At 39.2% G+C, this 25,216-nt stretch overlaps 1 protein-coding gene across 1 annotated transcript in view; it reads left to right on the top strand.

Moving 5' to 3' along the window:
• Ush2a (usherin) overlaps positions 1-25,216 on the top strand; it is a 755,222-nt gene that overhangs the window by 573,681 nt on the left and 156,325 nt on the right. Inside the window, exons 48-49 of the mRNA XM_004672003.2 lie at positions 4,102-4,270; positions 16,116-16,337. Coding sequence (XP_004672060.2) covers positions 4,102-4,270; positions 16,116-16,337 — 391 coding nt within the window. The remainder of the gene's footprint in view (positions 1-4,101; positions 4,271-16,115; positions 16,338-25,216) is intronic.

The raw sequence follows: 25,216 nt of genomic DNA, 5'->3' as shown, positions 1-25,216 counted from the left end.
TTTTTAAAGTACCATTGGATGCCTTTTTCCCACTGGGTACTGCGTACTTCCGGGAAACCCACATTGCTCCATGAAGATACTTTCCCTATTATTCCATCCAGATACACGCAGAGGACAGCATGCTCATGAAGTCCTGTCGTCCACATGAGCATTTCAGCAGTCCCATTTTTCATCATCTTTATAGGAAGAAATATGTGTTTATTATAATCAGGAGCTCCCCTCAAAAAAAGTCTGTATTTGATTGATAGACTTGAAATATTCTTTTACAAATCCATCCAGCTACCAATGGGTGTGTGTTTTCCTGACACTGATGAGTCTACTGTGAACAGGAGCTTTCAGAGCATGTCAGAAACGTTTCAGAATTACGGCCATTTGTAGATGAATGTTCATATTAGTTGCTGTTTAGGAGTCAGATCAATAGTACAGCCAGAGAGAGGGTTTGTAAATGACTTTTATTGACAAACAGAGAGGAAATCCTTAGTTTGGAGGTAAGATTTCATATAATGAAATAATGTTCCTATTTATCAACATCACAGATGCAGTGACTAAAGCTACCACTAAATTTATAAGATTTCTTCCAAGAAAACTGAGTAATTAATAAAGTGAGTTTCTGTAGCAAATGGATCGCAATACAGATTACTATGGCTGCCACAACCTTCTCCGAGTTACCACGGAATCCAGATAGGGCGAGGTAGCTCCCAGCTGTGCAATTGACAGTCTCCAGAGCGAGTATGCCTTGTTTTACATGATGTTGAGCCCCAGAAAACTCAGTATCGGATGAACATTCTTTTAAAATACAGTGTTTCTGGGGGGAAAAAATGGTGCTGGAATACACTTGCTCATTTAAAATGTTCTTTATAGCATAATTAAATAATGTTACAGACTTTGGTTCATTGTTATCTCCTCTAGCTCTCCTCAAGGCTAAAGTCTAGGGAAACTTAAAAACTCAGCTCTGGAAATAAATATACCACAAAAAACATTCTTTATGAGAAAGAGATAAAAGTTGGTAAAATATTAGACAAAGCACAGAATTGTTTTCTTCCTTTTTTTTTCATCTCCCATTTTAATCTATTCCATCCAGTGAGACGTTGACAAGTGTATAACAACTGCACAGACTATGAATTGAGTAAATTTATCTAGGACAGGAAGTAATATGTTTATCAAAATATATCCTGACTGCAGAAATGCAAACTCACTTAGGTTTATATTAAAGATTTCAAAGCTGTAACTAAATTAGAATGGTAAAAATATCTCAATAGAGTAAAAGTGGAAATGATGTCTTAATTGAAATGTACTGTAAAATGTAAAAAGAAAAATTCTCCCAAAATTTTCATATTAAGTAAAATACACCTATTGTGGGGTAAATAAAAACTAATTTAGAATAATTTTCCATATATTTATATGTGCTATATGTACATGCCAGTTTATAAACTTACTTGTACCATTGTACTTTAATATTGGAAACTGTTTTTATAATTTTCTGAAAAAAAATATTGAATCTCTAAACAAAATAAGTGACTGACATTATATTTTTAATTTTAATTTTTTTCAGAGTAGCAAAGAGCTGTTTACCCTCATTTAAAATCATTAAAACTATTGAAACCAGGAAAAGAAGGGACAGGAAGAAGGTGCCTTTATATCAAATAAATATAAATTAAAGGAAAGGCAAGCAAAAGTTTAACTTTAGGTAACTAATTTGAGAAAGCCTCTAATATTCTTAAAAAGAAACTTCATATTCTATTTTTATAAATGTCACACATTTTTTTTTTTTTTTTGAGAGAGACCGAGAGAGAGAAGGAGAGAATTGGTATGCTGGGGCTGCCAAACACTGTAATCAAATTCCAGAGGCATGGACCACCTTGTGCGCATGTGTGACTATGTGCCACCTGTGCTTATGTGGGATCTGGGGAGTCAAACATGGGTCCTTAGGCTTCACAGACAAGTACGTTAACCACTAAGCAAATGTCATACATTTTTAATTCAACCATGTGCATGTGTTCATATGTGTGCAAGTGCATGTGGAAGGAACCTCGGGCGTCATCGCTGGGAATATCATGCCTTTCTTTGAGACAGTCCCTTTGGGTGCTCACTGATCCGCCAGTGCGTCCCGGTACTAGGATTATAGCCGTGCATTTTAAAAAATATTTTTATGTGTTTATTTGACAGAGAAAGAGGGAGAGAGAGAGAGAGAGAGAGAGAGAGAGAGAGAGGGGGGGGGGAGGGAGAGGGAGAATGGGTACACCAGGGCCTCCAGCCACTGCAAACAAACTCCAGATGTGTGCGCCCCCTTGTGCAGCTGGCTAATGTGGGTGCTGGGGAATCAAACCTGGGTCCTTTGGCTTTGCAAGCAAACACCTTAACCGCTAAGCCATCCCTCCAGCCTGCTGTCATGCATTATTTTATTTTATTTTATTTTTGTTTATTTTTATTTATTTGAGAGTGACAGACAGACAGAGAAAGAAGGAGGCAGAAAGATAGAGAGAATGAGCACACCAGGGCCTCCAGTCACTGCAAATGAACTCCAGATGTCTGTGCCATCCTGTGCATCTGGCTTATGTGGGGCCTGGGGAATCAAGCCTCAAACTGGGGTCCTTAGGCTTCATAGGCAAGCTGTTAACCACCGCAAAGCCATCTCTCCAGCCAGTCAGTCATTTTTTAAGAAAATTATTTATATCATCTTTTCACACATACGTATTTGCACATGTGCACAGCAGGGTATCTTGCTGCTCCTGTTGCAAAGGAATGTCCATATGGGTTGATTGAGGAATGGAAACCAGGCTGGCAGGCTTTGTAAGCCAGCATACTTAACTGCTGAGCCATATCCCCAGCCTCTAACATACAGCATTATTACATGGGTAATGGAATGAAACTCAGGTCTTCCTGCTTATGAGACAAGTACTTTATTAGCTTAGTTATCCCCTCAGCCCAAATGCAGTGTAAATGTCTTAAAAAGGCATGTGTGGCTCAGCTGGTAAATGGCTTGTCTAGCATGTCCATTCTTTCTCTCTCAATAATAAATAAATAAATAAAATAAAAAAGAAAAATATTTCTGAACACTAAAACGGTACATGGTTTCAGGTGTTACTTTTTATACAGAATGTGGAATTAAAGACTCATCTAATATATCCTCAGAATTGGAGTAATTTTAAATCCTCAGTGCTGATAATAAAGTCCAACAAAAGAATTTTATTACAGTTGGTTTAACAGAGCTTGCTGAGAAACTCGGGGGTAGACTTTGGCTTTGAGTTCTTTTTTTTTTTTTTGCTTTTATATAACTTTTGAGAAATGATTGAACATCTAAGGAAGCAGTGCTGTTGGAGAGAGTGAGGTTTTTACTCCACACTCGCTGCACTGAGCGTCAATCAGATACGGCGGGAAGCCCCAAGCCAAAGGTGGGGGGGGATAACTTGTAAATAGCGGCTGATTACGCCTGCTCTAAGACACATGTGCGTAGTTGACGTAACTTGTGCCAAGCATGGGATCTAAAGCTACTTTTCCTTTCCTGCTCGTTGTTTGATGTGTTAAGCAGGCAGCACGTCAGTCTCTCAGACCTCAAGTAAGCACTGCAAATAATTATCTGATTGTCCAAGCACATAATTTCTTCCATAGCTCTGGAGAAAACACAGAGCTAAAAGGGCTTTTCAAAATTAATTTACATATAAATTTCCTGTTATTTATATATATAAATGGTTAAGATTGCCTTATTTGAAGATTGGGCCCATAAATAAGTGATCATATACATTATAAGGAAAATTCAACTCATTTACCAAAAAGGAGGTCAGTGAGAGATAGTTTCCATAGATATGGTGTTTTTCAGTTAAACAGTGATTAAAATAAGTATACATACTTGGCATTTACAATTCTAAGCATCTCTACATGGGAAATGTTGGCACCCAATAAAATAGTATGTTAGAAGGAGCCTGGCTGGAGACTGAAGAAAGCTACTACATCGCATCAAGTAGTCAATGGGATTTGCCTGAGGCTGGCAAGTAAACAGAAGTAAAGCAGTCTCTGGCCAAGGCTCTATGAAAATTTGTTTCATCACAGAGACTGTCTCTTCACTGTGTGGACAGATCATTAAAACTAACTCCACACCTCCAGGTTTGCTGTGCTGGCGTTCTCTACGACCCTAGGCCCGGGCACCGCTGCTGTGAGGACAAATACATCCCGTTCCTCCTGCATTCCACTGCGGCTTGTTGCGGTGGCCGAATCCGAGAAGCGCGGAGCCATCATCAGTGCTGCTCCGGGTACTACGTCAAGCTTTTACCAGGTGAGCTTCACTCTGGGTGCACAGGACTCGTAGCAGAACCTGAAAACTCAAACCCTTGAGTCGTCTTAGCAAACGCTCCGTGGCCTTCCCAGCAAGCTTCAACCGCAGAGAAGTAGCTGGTGGTGTGCTTTAAACAGCTTCCTTGAAGGGTAACTGGCAACTGAAGAAAGAACAAGTCTCGCAGACTTAAAAGATCCACTGCATAAGGAGATTTATCTGGAGATCTGGTCATCTCAATATTTCCTTCACATGGTTTCTTATCTTACCGTCAAATCGGTGAACTGTTAACTGCCTGTGGTGTTCACCTCCCTGGTCAGCTCTACTCAGGATTCAGGAGACACTTCTCTGGGTGTGTCTATGAGGGTGTTTGCAGGGAGGTGTGAATGGCCCATGCCATGGGCTGGGGTCCTCTGCTGAATAACAGTTGGAAGCAAGCTGGGTATGGGTGCTCTGCCTGCTGACTGCCTCACCTCCGGACACCACAGCCCGTGCTGCTTGGGGCCCCAGGCCTTCCTGCCGTGCTTGACTGCGCTTCCAAACCAGGTGGCCGCACAGAGCACTCCTCCCTTAAGTGGCTTTTGTTTGTTTTTTTTTTTTTTTTTTTGTCACAGCAATGCGAAAGGTCACTAATACTCTGTCCTACCCCATGAAGCTATTCTCCACTTCCTGTAGCTCTTCTAAGCTCCACAAACATTGCTCCTGCGTGAATGATAACCAGGTTCTGCTTACCAGAGAATTACATTGCTGTTGGTTTCCTCTCATAGTTGCTAGTCAGCAGTGGAGGGTGAGGTTTGGCAAAGAAGACAGAATCCAGGAGTTTTCTTCTCCTTTTAAACAAAACTTCCTGTTAGCCAGATGAACAGCCATTTTTTTTTGGGGGGGGGGGCATCTGGATGTCACCAAGACTGATGACAGTAACAGCTGGAGTTTATAAAATGCCAGATCTCAGGATGTTCTGTTTCATGGGCTTGCATGTGATAGTTTATATAATCTGCATAAGTCGATATCCTCTCTACAGTTACAAGTAAGAGAATAGATTAAGGGTGAATAACACTTCTTGATTTGTGAGTAAGAGTAGAAGAACAGAAAGGGAAATACAGGCATCTTTCCAAAATCTATTCCCTCCTTTGAGGACTTGACTGCCTCTCTCACTAAAACATGTTCCAGATGCCAGCCATGAGAGAGCTTCCATCTCAACAAGCAAAGAAGAACAGAGGCAGAGGGAAAGAAGTTCACAGCAAGAGCTTCCACTGCCAGGGAAAAGGTTCAAGGGCCAGACAAGAGCCTGATTAAAAGATGCTGGTGGTCCTTCAACAGAATAAAGAATGAGTTTTATTGCGTTGCTGGAGTGGTTTAGGGTTGGATAAATTTCAACTAGACATGAAGGTGGCTTTAAAAAAAAAAAAATGAATTCCTTCTGTCTAAGAAGGTTCCTTCCCCCCTGTGTAAGATATGGATCAGTAACCAGCTGGCTTTGGAGACATCATGATGTAATGGGGTTTTGTCCTTGAACTCTAAACCCTGAGTTCATGTCTATTTTTAACCAAAGAAATAGGTTAACCAGACTGAGAAAAATGATTTATAAACCATTTTATTTTATTCAGAAATTTCAGGGATATAAGGGCATATGAAGGTTAAAGAACCGAGGCGAGGAAGGAAAAGTGGAGGCACCAGGTGGCCTGAGAGCCCATGGGGGAAATGAACGTGAGCCTGAACCATGGAAATGGACTTAGGGAGGAAAAGCATCAAGTGCAGAGAGCTTCAGCGTGTGGAGGGCAAAGGCGGGTGCAGAGCCTGGTGAGGAGTGGAGGAGGCTTACCGGGAACCTGTAGTTCAGGAGAGATGAACAGTCAGCAAAAAAAGGGGGGCTTGCTCATCTGGTAAGGATCTATTTCTTACCTTATTCGTGGTGGGCCTGATTTTCAGGCTCAGATGAATCTCAAAAAGAGTGGATTGCTGTGGTCTCAAGGGACTGGCTCAAAAGAGGCCACCAGTGATGCCACCTTTGGGGGCTGAATTTAACCAACCATGATGTCAGGATCCGATTAAAATTCTAGGAAAGCAGAGATCCCTTCCAGGAGATGCTCAAGTTTTTTATGGAAAAATAGATCTAGGCAATCCCTGTAAGGAGAGGAGAGATCTGTGTCTAATCTCTAGTAAACTGGAGATGGCAAGGGCAGTGTTAAGGACATATTTGCTTTTGACTTTCAGGACCCATTCACCCTAAACTGCCTAACAAAGAAACTACCAGATTCCCTGTCATGACACTGCCTCTCACATGGCAATTCTGTCCCTGACACCTTCCACACATTGCTGGCCAGGGATGAGTTCACGACTACATGTTTTTTTTCTGTATATGTGTGTATTCTGTACATGCATGTGCATATGTGGGGGGGAACAGATGTGTGTGGGTTCATGTGAACATGCGTGCTTATGCATGTAGAAAACAGAGATGGATAACGGGCATCTATCTACCTTATTTTGTGAAGCGGGGTTTCTCACTAGAAGCCAGAGTTCTCCAGTTCCACCAACCTAGCTAGCATGCTTGCTCCTGAGATCTTCTGTGTCCACCACTTGACCACTGGGATTATACGGTGACCATCACCTCTGCCCAGCCAGTGATGGTGCTGGCCATCTGGACGGTGCAATTGCTGGCACAGAAAATGCTTTATCCTATGAGCCGTTTCCTTAGCCCTTCACATTGGGCCTGGTTAGAACTTGGATGGGAGACATGCCTAAACCTTTTCAGTCCTGGAAATAACAAATTCCAAACTAAGAACACAATCTGCTTTATTCTGTTACAAAATAAAATGTATCATGTTTTCTTTTTTCTTTTACCCTATTGACACTTCTTAAGATGTCTATAACTTATTTTTAAAACATTCAACATATATATAACACACACACACACACACACATACACACACATACATATCTTGAAATTACAATGAAAACCATATATGTATATATGTACATACCTACTCACTGAAAGCATGTTAATATGTGCTAAACTGTTGAGTATGTCCTGCACTTGGACTTCTGTGATTCAAAACAACAATTTGTAGAATGCTCAGAGACTGCTCCTCTCCCGTCACTAACGGCAATGAACCTGCATGAAAAGATTCTTTCATGACTGCACTCCTCAGGCAATGTTCTGCATTAACTAGTTTAAGGCTCTTCACATGGAGAAAGAAATGTAGTCATCCAAAACTGTCTTGTATCTCAAGGTAATTAAAATCCACTTGATAGTCTGCCCTCTCCAAGGCTGAGATGGGTCTAGGCATGTTGATATGTATTGAGAGTCTAAATAGTTATCTCCCTTTCTCCTCCCAGGACCTCCCTCCATTGCTCCCACAAGGAAGAGTGACACAAAGAAGAATGCGCAATCCCCCCTTTTTATGAATATGCTAACGACCCTAACAAAATGTTAATGTGGGTCGTTCTTTGATAAGAATAACAATTAAAATGTGAGGCTGCATGGTACCATTTAGGGAGAAACACTCTCAAGCCTGGCCTGAAGCAGATTCATCTTGAGAGGTTAATGAGGAGGAGGCTGGCCCTTGTGCCTTATGTCTAATAGCCCTTTTTTTGAGGGGAAAAAAAATGATTTTATTGTTCATTGATAAAAATTCATATTTCTTTTTTGTTGAAGCCTTTTCTTTAGCCTGTAAGTGAAGAACATTCTTGGGGATTAAGGGAACTGGGACTGAAATGTCTAAACTAATACTTGGTATATGCAAGAGGCTTCCTAACAAAACAACTGGTTTCTCAATCCAGACATGTTCATGGTATTTCATCCAAGCCCGCCATTATCCTAAGTGATTTTTTTTTTTTTTTTTTTGGCTAGGCTGCTTTGGCATGGTTCCTATGCCACTATCTTAACCAGAGTCTAAGTGATGTTATTTAATGTGTGTGTGTGCGCACACACGCGTGTGCACACGCATCTGTATAACCATATGTGACACAACCTCAATTATTCCTCAGGCATGGTCCACACTTTTTGAGACCTGGAGCTTACCAATTATGTGAAAGTAGCTAGCCAGTAAGCTCCAGGGCCTCTCCTCCTGTCTCCCCAGTGCTACCATACCCATCATTTTTACGTGGATGCTGGGGGGACAACCCAGGTCCTCATGCTTGCAAGGCAAAAACTTTAACAATTAAGACATCTTCTCAGCACCTATCGTAAGTGGTGCTTAAGTAACTGATTTAGCCCTTGACCATATGCCATTTTACATTCAAGGTTGCCAGTGCAGGACATTGTGTTCTCTGGCTGGGAAGATTTATGAAAAATTGAAACTATATTGCACATTAGATAGAGGAATCCTTCTACTTAGAGAAAGTGGTGACAGTGATAGATAGGGTTAGATAATAGATAGATAGACAGATGATAGAAAGATTGATAGATAGATGATAGATAAGATAGATGATAGATAGATAGATGATAGATACATAGATAGATGATAAATAAACAAATTGATAGATAGGTGATAGATACACAGATACATAGATAGCTAAGTAGAGGTTTATAATTAACATAGTAATGCCACTGTTTACAGCCCGCTCATTCCTCCTTCAGTGGTTGCTGGTAGCATCATCATGAAAACCCAGGAAGCCACTATGCAGCTTTTCATCCCTATGAACCTGGCTGCCTGAAGTGTTCCATACATTGGAGTCGGCTTCACGTTGCCGGGGAAAACACCCAAGCAGACACAGTTGATGGGAGGAAGGTGGTTACTGCAGGCTTACAGCGTCCAGGGACACCTTGCAGATGGAGCATGGTGGAAAAAGCTGTCACTTCCACAGGTCCAAGCAGAGAAGGAGCCGCAACAAGCAAACACCCAGGCCAGCAAGCCAGAACTACCAAGACTCAAACTGCTCTCTTCACACTTTCAGCTAGAATTCAGATCCACACCTAAACACACCTTAGGGCTGGACTCAGGTTCATTCCCAGTGACATACCCACTTTAGCAGGAAGCATCTGTTAGAAAAGCAAGAAGTTAAAAATCACTGAGTCTATGGGAGCAAAGATTCAAACTGCGACACTCATACAGTAAGAAAATATTGTGCTTGTCTCTAGAAATGCAGGCTGAATACACCACTCAGTTTCCAGCTATGTGTGTGGCCCACTGAGTTTAATCAGGGCTTCTTTCATCAGCATAGGTGGGGCATATTCGCTGAGCAGCATGCGACTTACAAATAGGCATAAAACTGCAGAAACTGTCTCCTGACCCCCTAGCAAATGTTAAGGGTCAAAAACTCTTCAAGGAGGAAGGGGTTCTCAAACTGTCTTCCCTCATCCGTGGTAGGATACTTATGGGCCCGATAATGTGCAGGTTTTGTGCAAACAATGGCAGTCACAGTGCAGTCATGAATGTCATGGCTACATCTAATACAAAGGACAGTGTTCCACAGCACTCCTCCCCATCCTCTTGACCTTAGATTCCTTCTGCCCTGCATTCCGCAGCATTCTCTGAGTCTCGGTGATGTCTCATTTAGTGCAGAACTCAAGAGTCACTTATATATTTTAATATTTATTTATTTTTATTTATTTATTTGACAGAGAAAGAGGGAGAAATAGAGAGGGAAAGAATGGGCATGCGAGGGCCTCCAGCCACTGCAAACGAACTCCAGACACATGTGCCCCCTTGTGCATGTGGCTAATGTGGGTCCTGGGGAATTGAACCTGGGTTCTCTGGCTTTACAGGCAAACACCTTAACCACCAGCCATCCCTCCATCCCACTTTGATGAATTTTTAAGTCTCCTCTAAAGTCACTGCCAACTGCAAAAAGAAGCTTTTATAACTAAAATTGAGATCAGCACTAACCTATGAATATGCACATAAATATTTAACCAAATAACAATTGTAGCTTCCCTCTAGGATCTAGGGCTCCCTACCTCAGCCATAGGCTTTTGACTAGGTTTTCAGTGCCTGCAGCAAAGTCTCAACTCCAATCAGAGAGTAGCTGGTGACTCCTATATCAGTCATGCCACCTTTGAAAGAGTGGTAACTAAACTACTTTAATTTTTTTTTCTTTCGCTATTTATTTGAGAAAGAGATTTAGAGAAGAAGAGACAGTGAGAGAAAATGAACATGCCAGGGTCTTTAGACAGTGAAAAGGAACTCCAGCCACCTTTGCCACCTTCTGCATCTGGTTTTATAGGTATACTGGGAATCAAACCTGGTTTCTTTGGCTTTATAGGCAAGGACCTTATTAACCACTAAGCAATCTCTCCAGCCCACAAACTACTTTAAAAAAAACATTTCATTATAGCAAAAATATTGATCAAAATAATACTCATTAGATACAAGATTTACAAATATTTTTCTCCCATATGTCATATTATTAGTATTGATTATCTTTTTGGGTGCATGAAAGTTTTAAATTCTTATGAATTCTAATTCATCCATTTTTAGTGCCTGTGCTTCTAGTATCAAAACCAAGAATTCCAATGTGATGAAGCTTTCTCCATGTTTTCTAGAAATACTTGTTGTCTATATCTTTGAGTTAACTTGTGTACCTTGTGATAATATACAGACTAAACTCCACTGATTATATATGAGCATTTAGTTTTCCCAACATTATCTGACCAAAAAGTTCTGGTACTTTCACCCATTGAATGACCTTGACTCCTTTGTTAAAAATCATCTGATCATGTGAGAGTTTATTATAAATCACTCTGTTTCACTTCACTCTCTGTCCAATGCCACATTATTTGACTACAATAATTTTTTAGTATGTTTCAAAATCAGAAAATGAGAGATGCCCAACTTCATTCTTAGTCAAGATTATTTTAACTATTTCAAATTCCTTGAGATACCATAGGAATTTTTGAGTGCCATTTTCTATTTCTGAAAGAAGCACAAGGATTGTGATAAAGTGACATTGGCTCTGCAGGTCATTTCGACTAGTGTCAACATCTTAACAATATTCAGTTTTCTAGTTCATAGGTGTGGGTAGATCTTGTATTGTTGCTTCTTCCTTATCTTCTTTCAGCATTAGTTTTGTAGTTTTCAGAATACAAATCCCATCAGTTCTGGAAGTATTTATTATTAAATATTGTATTCTTTTGATGCTTTTCTGAATGCTACTCTTTTCTTATTTTTTCAGTTTGTCTTACACCATTGAAACACACTGGATTATTTATTAATTTTTATACTGAAATGATGAATTCATTTAATATTTCCAGTTGTTTTTTTAAATATAGCTTTCTACCTATAATGTTGTTCTCTCTGAGAATAGAAGCAGATTTACCTACTCCATTTTGATTTGGGTATTTCATTGCTTTTGTGATTATTCTGGCTGGAACACCCCATCTCCCATCAACACTGAATAGACGTGGTGAAAGCCAACATCTCTGTCTTCCGACCTTAGAAGAAAAGATTTCTGTCATTCACTGTCAAGATATAAACTGAGTGTTCACTTTTCTTCTGATAATGTTGGGGCTATTTTTCATTCCTATTCTGTTTTATATATATATATGTAATGAAATGAGCCATGCTTTATAATGAAAGTGGTTAGATTACTATGTTCCTCTCCCTCTCAATTACTCAGTTATTATGATAAGTTTCATGGATTAATTTTGATAATGTTGACTAATTTTTTCATTCCAGGAATAAATCCTACTTGGTAATGCTGTGTTATCCATTTAATGTGCTGTTAAATTTGGTTTGCTGGTACTGGTTTTTCAAGATTTTACTATCAATATTCATAAGGAATATTGGTCTGCAGTGTTCTTTTCTGTAGTGCCTTTGTCTGGCTTTAGTATCAGATGTTGTAGTATTCTCACATGAATAAAGTTGTTTCCTCTTTCTTCAAGGTTTTTTTTTTTTCCTAGAAGAAAATATTGTTGCTAATTCTCTAAATAATTGGTAAAATAAGGCTGGAGAGATGGTTTAGCAGTCAAGAAGTTTTTTTATATCTAGAAGAAAATATTGTTGCTAATTCTTTAAATAATTGGTAAAATAGGGCTGGAGAGATGGTTTAGCAGTTAAGGAGCTTGTCTGCAAAGCCTAAGGCCTCATAATCCATCTCTTTCTCGATCCCACGTAAGCCAGACACACAAAGGTGAAGCAAGTACAATGTCACAAATGCCCACTAGGTGGCACAGCCTCTGGAGTTTGATTGCAGTGGCTGAGGTCCTGGCATGCAAATTTTCTTTCTTTCTCTCTCTCTAAAAAATATTGTTAAAATTCACCAAGGAAACTGTGAACCAGAGCATTTCATTCTTAGGATATTTTTGGTAAATAACACAATCTCATTACTAAGCATAGGTCATTGTTTTTCTATTTCATTGTGATTCATACTTGGTAAGTATGTATCTCTAGTGATTTGTCCATTTTATCTAGTGTGATGGACTTTTTTTTTTTTTTTTTTTTTTTTTTGCAGGGCTGGGGGTGGGAGGGACAGTTTCACTCTAGCCTAGGATGACCTGAAATTCAGTATGCAATCTCAGGGTGGCCTCAAGCTCACAGTGATCTTCCTCCATTATCTCCCAAGTGCTGGAATTAAAGGCATGTACCACCACACCATACATGATAGACTTTTCAGTGATGAATTTGGATAAGAAGGACCAGAGAAATCACTGGTACAGATTCTCATCAGACCTTTATTCTTTATATATCTAAATGTAACTAAATCCTGCCCAAATTTTATATCCTGTCCATGACCTATTTGTTTTGCTTTTATTCACCAAGCTATAGAGCATGTAGGATTAACATAGAAATGAACTAGTTAACAGAGAGTACGGAGTCCAGAACCATATACTTTGAAAGTGACCTTAATTCTCCATTGAACTTGCAGTTTTTCACAGGAAAGCTTGATAATTATATTATACAACCTTTACCTAGACCATGATTTAAAGCTATTCACCCATTAAAATAATCACCATTCACATTTACCCTATAAAATGCAGAGAAGGAATATTGTCCAGGACAGGAGATAAGTTTAAGAAGAGGCAATAGTGGAAGAAAGAAAAAGGAATGCTTGAAAGTGGATTAAAGAAAAAGAGAGGCAGGGCAAAAGGAAAAACGATATCAAGGTTCAGGGACCAAGTTGTAGACTAACTAGACGTGGATTATGAGTTAGAAGGGAGGAGAGGAAGTTTGGAGGGTCACAACTACTAAGTCCCATCAGACCTTTCTGAGTTATCCATAAGTTGGGCAGTTTCTGGTTTTCTTCTTAATTTTTCTGTCTTTTGGGGTTTCCTTGCTTTTTAGAGGTTTCTCCATGCAAAAAAAAAGACCCCCACACACATACAACATACACACATGGCTGGGGAGATGGGGATCTTACTTGCAAGTTTTCTGGCCAGAGTTCAACTACCCTGATAAAGCCAGATGCAGAGAGTTAGAGTCAGGCGAATACTGAAGGCAGAGCCCACTAGACTGGTACCAAGGCTGAAGGGGCTGGGTGGGGTGAAACAAGGGAGGTCCTAACCCACACTGGATGGAAAGAGGGTGAACACCCCAAATCTGTCCTCAGACTTTCACGCATACACCATGTGCATGTTCTCCCCTCACAAATACACACCATACATACCCATGTGTGTGTGTGTGTGTGTGTGTGTATATATGTGTGTGTATATATATATATATATATACACACACATATATACACACACACATATATATACACATATATATACACACACATATATATATGTATACATATATATATATGTACATACATACATATATATATATATGTGTGATTTTTAAATGTACACAAAAACAAGGAGCAGAAGAAATAAATGGCTTAGTGGTTATGGCATTTGCCTGTGGAGCCTGAGGACCCAAGCTTGATTCCCCAGTACCTATGTAAGCCTGATGCACAAGGTGGCACATGCATCTGAAGTTCATTTGCAGTGTGGCTAGAGGCCCTGACACACCCATCCTTTCTCTCTCAAAACAAATAATTATTTACTTATTCTTATAAAAGACAACAAGCTCTTATTTGGAACATTTTAATTTTTGTCAAGCCAGTGATCATGTTCTTCTTAGTCCACATTTCTCAGAAAATTCTTATATGTTTGTGAAGGGACATGGATGTGCACCAAGGGACTGCATCACTGGCCATTACCCATCAGAGTATGAAACGCTCAGAAAAGCAGAGTGTTTTTACTTTCAATCACTGGATTGACATTCATCATAAGTATTGTATTTAGGTAAAGAAGTGTAGGACTATTAAGAAATAATGTTCTAGGAGAAGAAAGGAAAGAGGATACAACTGAAATTAGGAAGAGAGGAGATGAGGGGGAAGGAGAATCAACTGAAACAAATTGTGTTTGGAAAATGCCATAATTATTCCTAATGTTTTATATGTGAATTATAATAATTAGCTTAATAAATTTAATGCTGGTCTTGATAAAAAATTAATTTTCTGAGTAGGAGAAATGTTTCAAAACACTAGCATTTGCAAGTGCTTTCTGAATAGGACTCCAGCTACTCATGTCAATAAATGACAAATGGGATTTCATGAACTCAAGTTTTTACGCAGCAAAGTACACAATTGTGTGAAAAGGCAGCCTGCAGAATGGGAGGACATTTTTGCCAGCTATACATCTGAGAGTGGATTGATAGCTAGAATAAGCAAGGTGCTCAAAACACTAAATAAAAGAAATCAAACAACCTGATCAATAAAGGAGCTACTGAAATGAGCAGACAGTTCCGCAAAGATGAAACACACATGAGCATAAACATGTGACAAATGGTGAATTGTCATGAGCATCAGAGACATGCAAATTAAAACTACATCTCACCCCAATCAGAGTCTCAGTTATCCAGGAAACAGATGACAGCAAATTCTGGGGAGAGTATGGTGAAAAAATAACCCTTATACACTGCCGGTGGGAATATAATCTAGTCCAACCACTATGGAAGTCAGTACGGAGGTTTCTCAAAAATGCTAAAAACAGATTCATGTGACAGCAATACCACTCCTAGCTGTTTACCCAATGGATTCAAAGTCATTAGTATCACAGAAATTCTTGAACATCAGTGTTTCCTGAAGTACTTTTCACAGTATCTAAGGTATAGAATCAACTTAGATGTCCATAAAGGAGGAATCTATGGAGAAAATGTGGTACATAGACACATGGAATATATTTTGGCTACAAGGAAGAACAAATTTCAGCTATTTGCAGAAAAATGGATGCAACCAGAGAAAAGTGTATTAAGAGAATTACATCAGTCTCCAACAAATAATACCCATTTTCCTTGTGCATAGATGTGTATAGCCATGTATGTAGAAGCCAGTCTGTCTAAGGGAACAAAGGAAATTGAATGCGGGGGAGCAGATAAAGGGAAGAAGAGCAGGCTACCAGAACAATATGCACAAAGTACTTTACCTACTTGCATGAAAATGTTCTTATTTAACCACTACTGTGTTCAATGAAAAATAGAGCAAATCTAAAAGAAGTCAGTTTTTTAATATCATTGCATAGTTTTCCTATAGTAACGAGCAATGTGAAATTATCTGTGGCTTGTTTCAGAATCTTACTTTCACTTAAAAACACACGGAAAAGCATTCCTAGACATTTCTTCAGTGGCAGCAGGTAACCCATATCACTGGGCCGAATGTGCGCATTCACCACAGGAAGGAAAGTGGGCAGCAGAGCCTTGCCTCACGTCAATACATGTGAGCAAGCAGGCGCGCCTGTTTCGTGTAACCCTTAATGCAGAGAAATGCACTGTTGTTGAGGCTTTGAAACTTCCGTGACAGTAACTTTTCCAGGCATTCTGTCAATCAATTGGCCTCTGCAAAATGTTCTTGATAAAAATTTAGTTGCAAGTCACAGCGTGTTTCTTTAACTCGAGCAATGATTGTTGTCATCCCAAATTGACAGGTGAAGTTTGCTGTCCAGACGAGCAGAACAATCGGGTCTCTGTCGGCCTTGGCGATGCCTGCTGCGGCCGAATGCCGTACGCCACCTCGGGAAACCAGCTGTGCTGCGCGGGGAGGCTGCACGACCGCCGCGGGCGGCAGTGCTGCGGGGGGCAGGTTGTGAGCCAAGACCTGCGGTGCTGCGGAGGAGGCGAGGAGGGCGAGCCACACGGACACCTCCCGGGTAAGAGACCTTGTCTGCCCCACAAGAAGCAGGCTAAGTCTCCTCACGATGCGGGGCGCACGCTAATTCTGTCTGATGAAACGATTAGGAACATGCGGGATAACGGGTAAAAGATAACCTCCCGTTTTTCAAAAACATATTTTTATTTATTCATTTGTAAGCAGAGAGAGATAGAAGAGAGACAGACAGAGAGAATGGGTGCACCAGGGTCACAGGCACTGCAAATGAACACCAGATGCATGTGCCGCTTTGTGCATCTGGATTTATGTGGGTCCTGGGGAATCAAACCCAGGTTACTCGGTTTTGTAGGCAAGCACCTTAACCGCTGTGCCATCTCTCCATCCCTGGCCTCCTGTTTTTTCCTGTGTGTTGTGTACATTTCAGAAAGACATATCAGAATTCTTTCCTTGAGAAAAGTTTGACATTCCCAAAAATATACTGGACTAAAACAAGATTCACATAAATATATGAGTTCTTTATCGTAAGAGTATTTTCTAGTAATATGGATAACATAGATGTACTAAAATGTTATTCTAGAGCATATTACTTCCTTATTTTATACCTATGAAACTAACATTAAAATTAAGAGTAAATGTTATCACTGAATGAGAACTGTCTAATAATTTGGTCCCATCTTTTTGCACTATATTACTAAAATTAATCAATAAGTAAATATTATTGTTGTAGTCATATTTTAAAAATTAGGATGGGGCCTACAGGTCTAACAATGGGAGAGTACTTACTGATACGTGTGTGTCCCTGTATTTGATTCCTAACAACACAAAGTAATTGAAACAAGAAGGAAAAGGAGACAAATATGTAATAAAAATGAGGAAATTGAAATGTGTGCAATAGAAACTTACTGAAGATCTTAGAGTTGATCCTATCTAGAATTTGAGTAGCCAATATTTGTAGTTTGGTATACAGGAGGGAGGCTATCTAAGGAAAGAAAATTAAACTATAAAAAATAATAAAATGAATACTTATTTGTATTGAGAAGGTAAATTACAAATATTAAAAGTTTCTCTAAAGTAGAAATTATTCTTACATTTGTGTCCCGTAATTTCCTGTGATCTCCTGAATTGATTAGCATTCACTATATCTCACCTGTACAGGTGATCATGGCTTGTATTATAATTAACAAAGAACAGATAGCAGCCTTCCCTGTCACACCATTGATCATATTTTTAAAATTATTTGAAATATAAAATATGGTTTAACTATCACAACTTGTTGTTATAAAATTATATAAATATTTGGGATTATTATCAAACTTCTGAAAGTCTACAGAGAAATTTTCTGAGATTTCTGGATAAAGTTTTCTGCTCTGAAAATGATTGCAATTGCTCGTCTTAAATTTCTATTGGGTTTGCTTTATTAGCCTATATACCCAGGTAGATATCTTTCAATTTTAGTCATAGGTTATCTTAGATGTCATTATCCCATGTTCAGATCAGCAAGTAACTTAACCTTCTCCAATGCACTTATCTTTCTTCATGATTTATGGCTTTAGATTATCAAGTTGCACATATATTGACTTAATTCTACATCCACCTTTTTCTTTTAATAAGTTAATATTTGAGGAATAATTTGAAATTTATTTCATTATATTTCTCTTCTTGATGCCAGAATAATTTAACTTAAATCTATTTTAATTTTTATAGTATTGTCATATTATATTAATTTTTCTATATGAATTTTCTTTTATGTTAAATCTATCTTTTCTGCATATCTCAAACAGTCTGTATATTTTCACTTTCCATATCTTTCCAAATTTCAGTTAAAGTAGAAACTTTCAGGAACAGTCACTGACACCATATAATGTGGCTACTGTACTTAACACATGGGACATTTTCCCAGAATCTGCTTCACTTTTGGCCTTGCTGATTTTCTTACAGAGAATTGTTCACAGTGGTTTTCATCAGAAATTTATATATAAGAGAGAAATGTTATTTCAAGAACATGATAATTATTAGTAATAATGTAATAATTTAAATACTTGTTACTTATATTTAAGATCAACATTTAATGATTTTTTCAGAGAAGACATTGTATAAAGTAGAAATGTCACAGTTGCCTCCTATCACAATATGATGAGCTAAAGTCACTCAGAGAGCCATGAGCTCTGAAGTGTGATGTTTGAGGACGGGTTTGTCCCGGGCTTGAATGGGCCCCTTTCAAGACAAACATGACTGTACATTTTTATAGCATTTGTAGAAGTATTTTTTACTATAGTTTGATACAACTACTGTGTTGTGCCCTTTAAACTTGTTCTGTCTTATACTGACTGAAGTTGTAATAACTGTAAGTACTTTTGAAATCTTACCAAGTAGAAGTTCAGTAAGGAACATCAAAGTTCCCCTAAGAGCTACTTCCATTCCCGTCCCTGTGGTCGGAAGGGGAAGAGACCACAGAGTGGCCCATGTGGGACTATTTTTTATCTTCCAGATCTAGAAATAGCAAATATTTGTATTATCATGCCGCTGACTACAACTTAGCTCCTTGATGACACTTAAAGACAAGGACAGCCGGGCCGTGTTACGGTGGCCAACGCCACCCAAGTGCTGCAGAATCCATGCTCTTACCGCTGTCAGAATCCCAGTGCCTGGACAGCCACTGGCTCATCTCCAACGCAAACAAAATCAATCTTCATTTATCTTCTGAGCAGATCCACTAAAACAGAACAACCAAGGTCCACACATTTCATGAATTTTCAGAAAACAACAAAAATACAGACATTATAAGTTCTGCCTTTTGTACATGCCAAATACTTATAAAAGTTAGAAGAAGGGTCGTATAAAAGTGTTTGAGTTTGAGACAGTGGCTCTTTAAATATGGCCTAAGAACCATTTAGAGAGAGTCTCCAAGACCCATTTCAGGTAGTGGATAAGGTGTAAACTATATCCATTGTAATACTAAATCATTCCATGGTTTCTTTTCTCTTTTCATGAGTATACAGTGCAATTATGCCAGAGGTAATAGGACATACGGTCATGTATGTCAGGTAGAATACAGAAGCTTATTGGAGAATTCAATTGCTTTCTATGAAACAAAGTATTAACCTAAATTATGAAATGTAAAACAATGTATTTCTTCTCACTAATTTTTTGAGTTTGGAAAAAATATATGTCATAAGTGTATTTGTATATTAAAGATGTATTTAAACTTTTAAATGATTAAAGAATACATTCTAAATTTCACCTTAACTTCTGAGGTAGTACATATCAACTGCTGAAAAGCACAGCCTGTTGTGAGTCCTTAATAACTGTTAAGAGTCTAAGGAAGTCCCAAATCCATCATTGAAAACCACTGCTTAAAAGCATTACAATGGGTATGAGAGAACCATGGCAATTTGTTGGATTTTCTGTGATTCAGCTATGCCAAGATGATGCTTTACACCATAGAGAGTCAGGGTGGCAAAACGGCAGCGTGTCTCAGTTGCCGCCTTTGTTCATCTTGTGTGGTCTCATCATGTGGCCCAGGCTAACCCTGGACTCACGATCCTCCCCCAGGTACTGGGCTTCTAGGTGCAAATCACAAGCCGTGCATGTAGCTGCTTTATTAAGTAGTCAATTAGCAGATTCCTTCAATCAACAAATATAACTCATGTAAAGGCTGATGAGTGTGAAAATGGCTGAGATTCCATCTTTACCCCCAAGAATCTATAATATGGCCCAGGGAGTTATATACAAGCCTAAGAAAGGGATGACAAATACATGTATATTTTTCTTTGCAGCTATTATTAGTGTATGTTAATTGTAGAAAATAATGGTCTCACTGTAATATTCTAGTATCTGCATGCAACATAATTGGATCACATTCACCAGTCAATACCTTCTCTATGTGTCCATCCTTTTCATCCAATGTTCGCACATTTTTTTCTGTTTTGTTTCATCATTGTTTTGGTGTATATGTGCAGTGTTGATGTATGCACATGTACACACAGATGCACTTGCCCCATGCCCATACATGCAGAGACCAGAGGATGACACCAGGCCATTCCTCCATTCCTTGAGGCAGAAATCAAGTCACTCAACCTGGAGCTCAGGCCATTTTTCAGGTAGACTCACTGACCAGTGAGCTCCAGTGATCTGTCTGTCTCTGCTCTCTTCTGTCCTAGAATTACAGGCATGCACAACCACACCCCACTTTTCACATGTGTTCAGGTCTGCATACTTGCACAGTAAGCACTCTTACCCACAGAGCCATCTCCAAAAGCCCACCTTCATAAATTTTTATTTATATTTTAGTTATCTTATAAAGTAACAGGTTTCCCTATGGCATTTTCAGACATAGTTCATGTTGGTTGGTCCCCCGTACACACCATTCTTCCCCATCTCCCAGCCCCTCCTTTCCCTGCTGTGCCTTTTCACTCCCAAAACTCCTACTTTCACTGTAATTTCATGTGTTCTATTATCTTCTCTGCCATCCCTTGGCATATTTTAACCCTCAGCCATGACTCTAGTCAAGGTAATGAAGGAAAGTAAATGTGGGTTGTAACTTTATATAGGGAAATGAGTAGGATTTTGAGAGGTGTGTCTTGATCTAATATGCAGAAAACATCGATGTAGCTGTGAGCACTTGGGCTTAGTAGCAGCATATAAGCTGTGTAAAGAAACAGAGGGAGATAAAGTTGGGCTGGCAAAGGCTCAGGACCTTATTTAGTTACTAGAACTGTGATTTAAAGAGATTAATCAACGTGATGGGAGAAGAATGCTTAGAAGGAAAGGGAAGGCAGAATTCTATTGCCATAGAGTGAGACCCACCTGCAAAGAGGTGGGATAAGGTGGTTCTCACCCCTATACCACCCCTGACAGGATCCTTAATCTTTATGAGAAACTCTCAATAGGAAAAAAAAAAATGCCTGCCACATTTATATCCTTGAAGTTAGTCATGGACCCAAGCATTTGGGTCTTTTCCCTTTTAAAAAGTTGTATTCATTTACTTTTTAATGAAACTGTGTGAGAGAACAAGATAGATTGTGTTTGTGTGTGTGTGTGTGTGTGTGTGTGTGTGTGTGTGTGTGTGTGTGTGTTTGAGAGAGAGAGAAGAATTGGAGCCCCAGGACCTTAGCCATTGTAAATGAGCCCCACACGCATGTGCCATCTTGTGTACACGTGCTACCTGTGTGAACCCGTCACCTTGTGCATATGGCTTACTTATGTTCTGAGGAGTCAAGCCTGGGTACTTAGGCTTTGCAGGCAAATGCCTTAACCACTAAGCCATCTCTCTCACCCTCATTTCCCCTTTTATTTCACTGTGACTATAATAGCCCATGCCAGTTAAATATTTTCTTTTTAAAAAATATTTTTTTAATTATTTGACAGAGAAAGAGGGAGAGAGAAAGAATGAGCACAGCAGGGCCTCCAGCCACTGTAAGCAAACTCCAGATGTGTGCACCCCCTTGTGCATCTGGTTAATGTGGGTCCTGGAGAATTGAACCTGGGTCCTTGGGCTTTGCAGACAAATGTCTTAGCTACTAAGCCATCTTTCCAGCCCTAAATCTTTCTTAAATTATGACACTCAACTCTACTGATCAGGATTGACACAAGAATTTCTTCCCAGTCTGCCCTTCTTCACTCTGGTCACCATGAGGGATTCCATAGAGGATTAATACTTGCATAAAGAGAGCGAAAATCTCTATTCCCTTGACCTTCCAGTAAGCCCCACTGAAAATAGACAGGTTTTTGTATCTCTTTCCTCTCACTGCCATCACTTGCTCCAGTTGACCCTGGTAGTTATGACCTTAACACCAGCTCCAGATGTTCCGTACGGCCTGTCCCTCCTCACCCTAGTCACACTCCATACCAGCCACAAGAAACTTGGAGCTCATAATATTGTTCGAAAGCCTGGCCTGTCTCACTTCCTGGCACTCTCAGATTGCCCCGAGTCAGGGCTGGCTCGTAAAACATCTCTTTATGTACTTTATTACTTAAACTCTTTTATTTGCCTGCAGGAGCCCTTTAACAAAATCACATTGAATTGACTTTCTCACACCAAATCAAATCTCCCTGGTCCCAGTTCAGCTGTCTTTGTCAATATGTATTTTATACATGGAGTGAATTAACAGATGCTGCTAGATCAGAAGTGCTGGGGTGGCGTTTACGTTTTTAGTGCTCTCTCTGGGCAGGTGAGCTGTGCAGAAGTGTTATACAGGTACCTTGGGATGGAAATCTTGCTCGTCATTTCCATGGGTATGTATTCTTAACCATTTTCTGTGAATATATTTTAAATCTCTTTATTACTAATTTTTTCCCTTCGTATTTTGCAAATATGGTTTCATCTTTGATGTCATTCATCTTGGCTTGGACTTGACATATGCCTTGGTACTCAAAGATGAAATTGGAAGCCTCTCTATCATTCAAAAAGGACAGGATTCTTCAGATAGCAACAGGAAACTAACCATGCCTTTGCAATACATACCCTGATTTCCCTCATGAATTATATGCGTGCAGCATTTGACATGAAGCCCTCAACAGACATTGCATCAGAACCCAGTGCCAGGCTTCCATGTTCTTGACCCTGGCTTCCAGAGCATCAATGACCATGACCAGTAAAAGTAACATTCCATATTTAGACATTTTGTGAAGCAAGGAAAGACAGCCATAAAAACCCATGATGTAAGAGTTATACAGAAGAAACATTTCCATAAAACAGTAAATTTTGTGAGCAATATAATACATAAAGGTTCTAAAATATATTGCTGTCATTTAAGGAATATCCTTACTCCTTTCTTCCTCAGTTTTAGATGGCAGACATAATATGTATGGGGTGTGCAGGCATGTTTATATGCATGTCTGTATGTGTGCGTGCGTGCGTGTGTGTGTGTGTGTGTGTGTGTGTGTATGGTGTAGAGGCCAGAGGTTAACAATGAGTGTTTTCTTTTCTTGGCTTTTGAGACAAGGCCCCTCACTGAACTTGGATCTGACTAGACTAGCTAGCCAGCAAGCCCCAGGATTCTCCTGCCTCCACCTCTCCAGTGCTGAGATTACAGGCACTCAGCCTCTATGTGGGTGCTGGGGATGCAAACTGAGCACCTTATAAACTAAGCCATCATCCAGCTCTGGCCTGATTTTATAAGCTTTTTCCATGGATGACTAATCATCAATCAATCTTTTCTTCTTTCTCCTAGGACTAATTTATTAAGACCCTGGCTTAAAATGTCAGGCCTAGAGTTCTTTGTTGTACTCAGGGTTTTTTTTTTTTTTGTTTGTTTTGTTTTTTTTTGTGAGGTAGGGTCTCACTTTAGCCCAAGCTGACCTGGAATTCACTTTGTTCTCAGGGTGGCCTTGAGCTCACCTACCTCTGCCCCCCAGTACTGGGTTTAAGGGCGTGTGCCACCACACCTGGCTACTATACCATTTTTATCTCAAAAGTAAGATACTAATTATTTTTTTGTCTTCTTTTAGGAAAATTGTGTACGTTTTACAAATCCAGCCAGAAATTCATCAGGCAGCTGTGTTTATTTCCTTTTTAGTCCTGGACATAAACATTTTATGTGATAATATTGTGAGTGTGAAAGTCTTCCCTTCAACTCTTTTCTCAGTTGGATCCAATGGAGTAGATTGGCTATATATACAGTATGGAAAGACAATATATGTTGTTTGATCTAAAACTTAAACATCTGTGACTACACTGCGACACTTTACTAACATCTGTGTCATGTTCAAAGAAACTCCACCTTTGTACTAATTTAATGAAGAGCCTCTGGAATAAAGGGCCAAACCATCAATAATGCATGACCTATTTTGTTTTGCTTTGGGCATATTTAAAATTGCACATTCCACATGTCAAAGTTCAAAAGTCAAGTGCTACATGTGATAAATTAGGTTGAGGTCAAAAGTTACTGCCATGCAGTTTCAGAAGATGGGTCTGTCTCTGAGTTTGCAGCTCATTCATGCTGAAGTGATGCACTATGGGAATTCCTACCCAACCCTCCTCTGCAACATCTGCTCTCCCTAAGTGAGTTAGTGCACGTCAGACATCTTTATGTCAGAATATCACAGTGATGGATGCAGTCTTCAGAAAATGCTGCATAAAAATCTGGTGTGCCGTTCTGGCCATTAAGTGAAATTACTATTTAAATTAATGGTACTGTCACAGTTTATCTGTGCAAAGAATGAACGCTGATTAGGGTATTAAGTAATTAGCAATTTATCACGCTGGAACAAGGTTGATAATAATTAAAGAAGTAATGGTTTACCAAAGAAACTAGAAAGAGAGTCACTTCTTGTTATGTGAGTGAAATCTTGGCTAAAAATTTCGATTCAGTGAAGCAAAGGTGAATGTCTCTGTGAAAGGAAACATTCTCTTTACCATCCCCCTCATGTAAAAGCAGTGCATTATCAAAATGTTAGTTGACCTGTCAAAAGTCCCTCAGAGCGATCCGATGACTGATTAGGAGTTTCAAATTAGGTCAATGTCTGCATTTTGATTTCATACTTACAGCTTGGTGAGACCATGAAGTAATTTGGGAGTCGAGAGGAGAATGTATTCTGCTCCCTAAAAGGCTAGTTTTGAGGCTTTGATTGCTCCTTAAAATAAAAACCTAAATTGTTTTAAGAAAATTACTAGAGAAGAAAAAATGACAACTAAGACTCAAAGGTTGTACTCAGCAGACAGTAAAAAAAATATCCAAACAATATAAAACACAACTATGGAGTTTGCTTTTATTTTATGTGTGTACAGCAGACACACATATATAAGTATACATTTATAGGAATATGTACATATCTTTACCCACCCACTATAATCAAGTCTCAGTTCACAATGAAAGCTTCTCTGTGCATACTTTATTGCACAGAACTTATCCTGGAAATGCTAAAATAATAAAACTTATTAATATAGCAATTTATTTTTAATTACTTTTAAGAGCTGTC

This window comes from Jaculus jaculus, chromosome 1, assembly GCF_020740685.1.
Source record: "Jaculus jaculus isolate mJacJac1 chromosome 1, mJacJac1.mat.Y.cur, whole genome shotgun sequence".
In the NCBI taxonomy this organism is placed as follows: domain Eukaryota; kingdom Metazoa; phylum Chordata; class Mammalia; order Rodentia; family Dipodidae; genus Jaculus; species Jaculus jaculus.
The sequence above is the reverse complement of the archived record's forward strand: the minus strand, read 5'-3'. Positions and strand labels throughout refer to the sequence as shown.